Source organism: Rhincodon typus, chromosome 5 (assembly GCF_021869965.1).
Source record: "Rhincodon typus isolate 14 chromosome 5, sRhiTyp1.1, whole genome shotgun sequence".
NCBI classification, from domain to species: Eukaryota; Metazoa; Chordata; class Chondrichthyes; order Orectolobiformes; family Rhincodontidae; genus Rhincodon; species Rhincodon typus.
Genome location: NC_063336.1, coordinates 21908294 through 21914705, shown reverse-complemented (window position 1 = coordinate 21914705; position 6412 = coordinate 21908294). Strand labels below are relative to the sequence as shown.

Below are 6412 nucleotides of genomic sequence, written 5' to 3'. Positions count from 1 at the left end.
GACAGGGGATGGAGGAGGTGACAGAGATAAGGAGGGGGTGTAGGGGATGACAGAGACAGGGAGGGGGTGTAGCTAGCTTTCAGCTGTGTTACCTGGCTCATGAATCATGTAGTGAATCCAGCCCGGGCTCTGCTGTACCCCCAGGTTCCTCCATTCGGTTTCTGACATGAGGTGAGTCTTGGGCACGAGCTTTGCGATCTTTTTGGGCAGCATGACGTGACTGGGGATAGAAAAACAAAAAAAAAAAAAAGTGAACGCCCGAGTCTGAGTATTCAATCTCCGGAGGCCCGAACTGAGTCACGGTGTCATGTGAAAGCTTCAAGTGAGGTGTGAACCTGATAGAAGATCCTGGTGTGAATCGTAACAACCTTCCTGGACCTTCTCTGTCAACACCGGCTCCCTAACGAAGGCTTTCCACCTTAAAATAAATCAAAAGATAACACGGATGCCGGAAATCTGAAACAAAAACACGCAAAAACTGTGCGGTCTGCCAGCACCTGTGGAGGGAGAAGTCTGAGTTAACGTTTCGAGTCCAGTGTTCTGCTGTGAAGTAGGGTCACTGGATTCTAAATGTTTTCTCTCCCCACAATGCTGCCAGATCCCCGGAGTTTCCCCAGCAATTCTCGTTACAGACTTTCAGCCGACTGGGGGCAACACGATGGTTCAGCGGTTAGCACTGCTGCCTCACAGCACGAGGGGCCTGGGTTCGATTCCACCCTGGGGCAACGGTCAGTGTGGATTTTGCTCGTTGTCTCCCCATATCTGCGTGGGTTTCCTCCAGGTATCCCGGTTTCCTTCCACAGTCCAAAGATCTGCACGTCAGGTTGAATTAGCCAAGCTAACTTGCCCATAGTGCCCAGGGATGTTTAGGTTAGAGTGGACTGGCCATGGGAAATTACCCTGTAGTGGTACAGGCTAGGTGGGTTAGCCATCGGGAATGCAGGATTACAGGGATAGGGTAGGGAGGATGGTGATTCTGGGTGGAATACTCTTCAGAGGGTAGGTGTGAACCTGACTGGCTGAAAGGCCAGTGGGGATTGTGGGGATTCAATGAAAACAAATTATTCTCATTGATCGGCCAGTCAATCACTCACTTTCCACCACCCCTCCATTGGCTTTCTCTCTCTCTCTCACACGCACGCACGCACACACACAAAACATCTTCTCTGAACTGCAAACACGAGCACCAAACAATCAGCTCAAGGAATGACCAATCAACCACTGTAGCAGCAACAGACCCAATACAACACTGACAGTATTTCAAAAGGTCTGCATTGATGCAAGTTCTCTCTTCAGTTGTCTGTTCTGGATATCACATTGCAAGGAAGAAATACTGTAGTGCTATAGAACATTTTACAACCACTGGGGAGTTTGAAAACATTTTGCAGACCAATGAAGCTACTATTCAAATGGACTCACTGTCGCATTGCAGGAAATGCACCAGACCAACTTGCACACAGTGAGGACCCACAAAAAGCACCGTGATCACAGGCTATATGTCCTCATTCCTGTAGCATTCATTGACAGATGAATATTAAGACATGATTCTGGAGATACTTAATTACTTTGACAATGAGTTGGTCAGGTATCTTAAAATCATAGATTCCCTGCAGTGTGGAAGCAGCCCATTCGGCCCTCTGAAGAGCATCCCACCCTATCCACGTAATCCTGCATTTACTATGGCTAATTGACCTAGCCTGGACATCCCTAGATACTATTGCCAATCCACCCTAACTTGCACATCTTTGGACTGTGGGAAACTGAAGCATCCAGGAGGAACTTCATGCAGACACGGGGTTGGTGGGGGGGGGGGGCGGTGGAGAACGTGCAAACTCCACACAGACAGTTGTCCCACGTGTGAAATCAAACCCGGGGTCCCTGGTGCCATGAGATAGTAGTGCTAACCACTGAGCCACCATGCTACCCCTTCTATTTTCATAGAATGTATTGAACTGGCAGGCAACCCAAAGCTCAGGGTCATTTTTGCGGTCAGAACATATGTATTCTGCAAAGCAGTCGTCCAATCTGCGCTGTGTCTCCCCAGTGTACAGGAGACCACATTGTGAGCAGCGAATACAGTAGAAGGAGGAACAAAAACAGAAGTTGCTAGGGAAGCTCATCAGGTCTGGCAGCAACTGCGAAAAAGAAAAATCAAAGTTAACGTTTCGAGTCCGATCATCCTTCCTCAGAACAGTAGAAGAAGCCTTGTCTGGGCCAGCGACTGGAGGAAGCAAGGCAGGATGTCAACTCCAGGACTACAACTCCCGGCGGGCACTGCGAGCGGGAATTTGCCCTATCTGGATCACTGACTTCCGGCCGTTACCGGAAGCGAAGCTCAATGTCAGGACTACACCTCCCGGCGGGCTGCGCGTAAGGGGTCAACAGGGGCGGTTTCCGGTGGGGGGATGGGAGGGTCTTCGATCAAAGAGAAAAGAACATCCATCGTTTGTTTTAGAAAGAAAACGAGGAGACGGTCCTTGAAGGGAGAGGGGAGATGGAAATCGCGAAGTCAAAGGGCCGCTGTGGAAGAGAAGGAGACGACGGGCCATTTTTTTCAAAGACTCCTGAGGAATTTCTTTACGCGGTTGTTCCCCTCCACCCCGCCACCGCCCTGCTATCTCACCGGTATTCGTACTCGCCGTCATTGTACCGATCCGAGTAGTAAATCTCGTTTCGATCCATTTCCCAACCGCTGCTCTCCTTCCCGACTCCCGCACTACTACCTTTCGAACCGAACTAGCGCGCCCTCGCTCCTCATGGGCCAGTCGGTCCGTCAGTCATTCCCCATCCCAGAGCCATTGGTCAGTCTCCCCGCCCTCTATTGGCCCGTGTGGCTGCCCGTGACGTGTCGTCCCGCCACCCCTCCGTCTTTGGACAGCACGGAAACACTCACCACCTCCGATTGGTCTACGCCGCTGTCCGTCTGTTCCTATCCCCGCCCACTACGGTTCCTCACCATGGATTGGACAGCGAGGCAGTCATGGCGTACCCAACCCACCCCCACCGTCTTTCATTGGTTAGATTCGTTGGTCTGGCCACACCCCCCAGAAATGGGACGGTCCGCCAGCTGTCGACCCCGCCCATGTCCTCCATTATTGGTCGGCCTCCGTTGCCTCAGCTCCCATTGGTGAGGCTGTCTGTCACGTCCCAGCTCTGCCATCTGATTGGTTTAGTGCGTGTAGCTTGTCCCTTCCCGATTGGTCAGCTGTGCCGTTGGACTGTCCGTCAATTCATTGTCCCCTCCCTTTATTGTTCCGCACGCGATGGGCGGCCCGCTGGCCGTCCAATAGTCGTTTGCTCCCATTGGTCGGATGGGCTGTCAGTCAAATAGAGTGAGCCAACCTGCGGCTTTCCCTACATCTCTCCCCCAATGTCGCACGGGCCTTGCCCCCATGAACGTTTCCAATTGGTTGAAGAGGCTGTCTATCTCATTTACAAATCTTCCCTCTTGTTGGTCATTGCGCCTGTCGGTCAGCGCCTGCGGTTCCTCTCATTGGCCAGTTCGTGTTTGCCGCCCTCTCCCTTCGGTCAGTCTGTATTGGTCCACCTCCAACGGCCGCCCTCGCGTTGATAGGCCTCTACCAGCGTCAATCACATCGTTGACTGCCCGCCCGCTTATCGCCCTTTGATTGGTTTATCCCTGCTGTCCGTCAGCCATATCCGCTCTCTATTGGTCTTTACCGATGTCGCTCTACACGCCCGTCCCACCACCGGTCCGCCCCTCCCCCGTCGTTCAGACTCTTGTAAATTAGCCTAGTCGCAAAATGTGGTTCAAAAAAAGTTCAGCACTAACGTTTGTAGAATTTATTCGCATTTTGTCTGTTTGTGAAAACTCTACGCAAAAAAAAATTACAACAGTTTGCAAAAGAAAGTTGTTCGTTAGAGTTCTTCAGAAAAGTCGTTTGCAAAAGTTCTGAGCAAAGGTTGATTATAAAACCTCTTTGCAAAAGTTCTTCATAAATGTTCTTCACAAAAGTTGTTTGCAAAGGTTCTTCTTTAGAGTGGTTTGCTAAAGTTCTGAAAAATAGTTTGCAAAAGTTCTTCTTTAAAGTGGTTTGCTAAAGTTCTGAAAAATAGTTTGCAAAAGTTCTCAAAAGTTGTTTGCAAAAGTTCTCGAAAATTCTTCACAAATGTTCTGAAAAGTTGTTTGCATACAATCTCAAAAGTTGTTTACAAACAATCTCAGAAGTTATTTGCCAAAGTCCTCAAAAATTTTTTGCGAAAGTTCTCCATAAAACTCATTCGCAAAATTTGTTCACCAAATCTGCTCGCAAAAATTTGCAAAGGTATTTGTTTGGAAGCGCTGTTTGCAGAAGTTCTTCACAAAACCATTCAAGAAAAGTTCTTCTCGAATGTTGTTTGTCCAGGATCTGTGCTCAAATTCCTTTAACAATTTCTTCACAATACTTCCTCGGTAAAGTTTTCTGCAAAAGCTCTTGGCGTGGGTTTCCTCTGGGTGCACCAGTTTCCTCCCACAGTCCAAAGATGTGCAGGCTAGGTAGATTGGCAATGCTAAATTGCCCGTAGTGTTCAGGGATGTGTAGATTAGGTGGGTTATATGGGGATGGGTCTGGGTGAGATGTTCTGAGGGTCATTGTGGACTTGTTGGGCCGAAGGGCCTGTTTCCACACTTTAGGGATTCTCTGAAAAGTTGCTCACAAAAATTTTGCTTGAAGGTAGTCCATGCCGACCCTGATGCCATTTTTAAACCAATCCTATCTATCTGTCACCAAGATGGCGGCGGTGGAGTGACACCACTGCCTGGTCCAGGGTTGCTCCGCCCCTGTTTACCTTCTTTGACTCTTTGTTTTTTACCCCTTTTTCTCTTTTACGGTCTTTTCAGTGCCTTTAGCGTGGCGTGTGTGTGCCCGCCTAAGCAGAAGAGAGCGTGGGCACAGCTTTTCAAGATGGCAGAACCAGCAATGGTAGGCCCGTCCACTCAAGATCGGCCGCATCATTTCACCACCCCCCCACCTCCACCTTTCTGTCTTCTCTTCATGTTCCAGACATGGTGGAGAGGCTGGAACAGTGTTGGTGTGGACTCCTGGCTCTGTAGGCCCGAGGCCTGGAATCGGCAGCAAGGCGTCCACTGCAGTGATGAAGGAGCAAGGAGTCCTGATGGCAGTAGGCCCGGAGCGTGGACCTTGCAAAGGCCCAGAACTGTATTTGGGACCTGGTGCCGATGAAGGTGAACTCTATTTAAGTATTTTCTTTTGTACCTCAAAAGGGGGCCATATTGCAATGACAGAACCCGTTTCCCAGTATCTCCCAAGATATATATATAAACATCATGGACATTCAAATTAAGAGCGAGAGTCGGCCATTCTGCTCCTCAAGCCTGCTCTGCCACGCGATAAGATCATGGCTCATCTCTCAGTAGGCTCAGTGCCCACTTCCCTGCGGGCCTGAAGATAATCCCTTCGTTCCTTTAAAACTTTAGCAAAGGCTTGCGTTGACATCCAATTCTGAAATCCTGTGGTTAGTCAGCCTTTATTTGACCCAGGCTTGGGATTACAGTTAATTTCACTTGAGGAGATGGTGCGTGTGGACAGTTCTGTAAGCTGGATTCTAATTATGCTCAGTTTGTTTATAATGCGAATAAATAGCACGCTATCTTTCTGCATTTCCTTCAAGTACTTTTTTGTTTGCTCTTCCAGCAGTCCCACCCAGTTCTGTTTGCTGTAAAGATATATTTTGGTGAATGTTGCCTTGTGCATTGCAATATCCATTTGGTGAGGGAGTGGGGGAAAGGACTGGGTACCCCCAACTATACTTGCAACGGAATGGAGATCTGATCTCTCATGTGCCTGTTAGCTTTCAGATGGTAGACTGGGCAACATGGTATTAACATGTGCGTAATAAAAACCCAAAGAACTGCGGATGCTGTAAATCAGAAACGAAAATAGAAATTGCTGGAAAAGCCACATTGGAAATGACAAGAGCTTGTGAGGAAAAGTGTTGTAATGGTTTTTTTTTTGGTCGCTTTTCTGTTCCAGTCCTCCTTTATAGGGATCTGAATCGACAATGATGGTTTATAAAAAATAAACAGACTTTACTAGAGAAACTTAGCAGGTCTGTGCAGAGAGAGAAAGGCACTTGTTAACCTTTTGAATTCAACATGACGTTTAGACTCGTAAAGCATGGAAACAGACCCTTCGGTCCAACTAGTCCATGCCGACCTTAATCCCAAACTATGCTACCCCCATTGGGGAGTGTTGCGGAACATTTTGGAAAGGCAAATCAGGGCAGGACTTATACACTTAATGGTAAGGTCCTGGGGAGTGTTGCTGAGCAAAGAGACCTTGGGGTGCAGGTTCATACTTCCTTGAAAGTGGAGTCGCAGGTAGACAGGGCGATGAAGAAGGTGTTTGGTATTCTTGCCTTTATTGGTCAGTACATTAAGTATAGGAGT

The 6412-nt window shown here is 48.5% G+C and overlaps 1 protein-coding gene across 1 annotated transcript in view; it reads right to left on the bottom strand.

The window, feature by feature from the left end:
* LOC109925896 (cyclin-dependent kinases regulatory subunit 1) overlaps nucleotides 1-2813 on the bottom strand; it is a 5357-nt gene extending 2544 nt beyond the window's left edge. Inside the window, exons 1-2 of the mRNA XM_020525797.2 lie at nucleotides 2624-2813; nucleotides 93-220 (exon numbers count right to left, since the gene is read on the bottom strand). Of these exons, the coding sequence (XP_020381386.1) occupies nucleotides 93-220; nucleotides 2624-2682 (187 nt within the window). The 5' untranslated portion in view covers nucleotides 2683-2813. The remainder of the gene's footprint in view (nucleotides 1-92; nucleotides 221-2623) is intronic.
* Between the last annotated feature and the right edge of the window lie 3599 nt (nucleotides 2814-6412).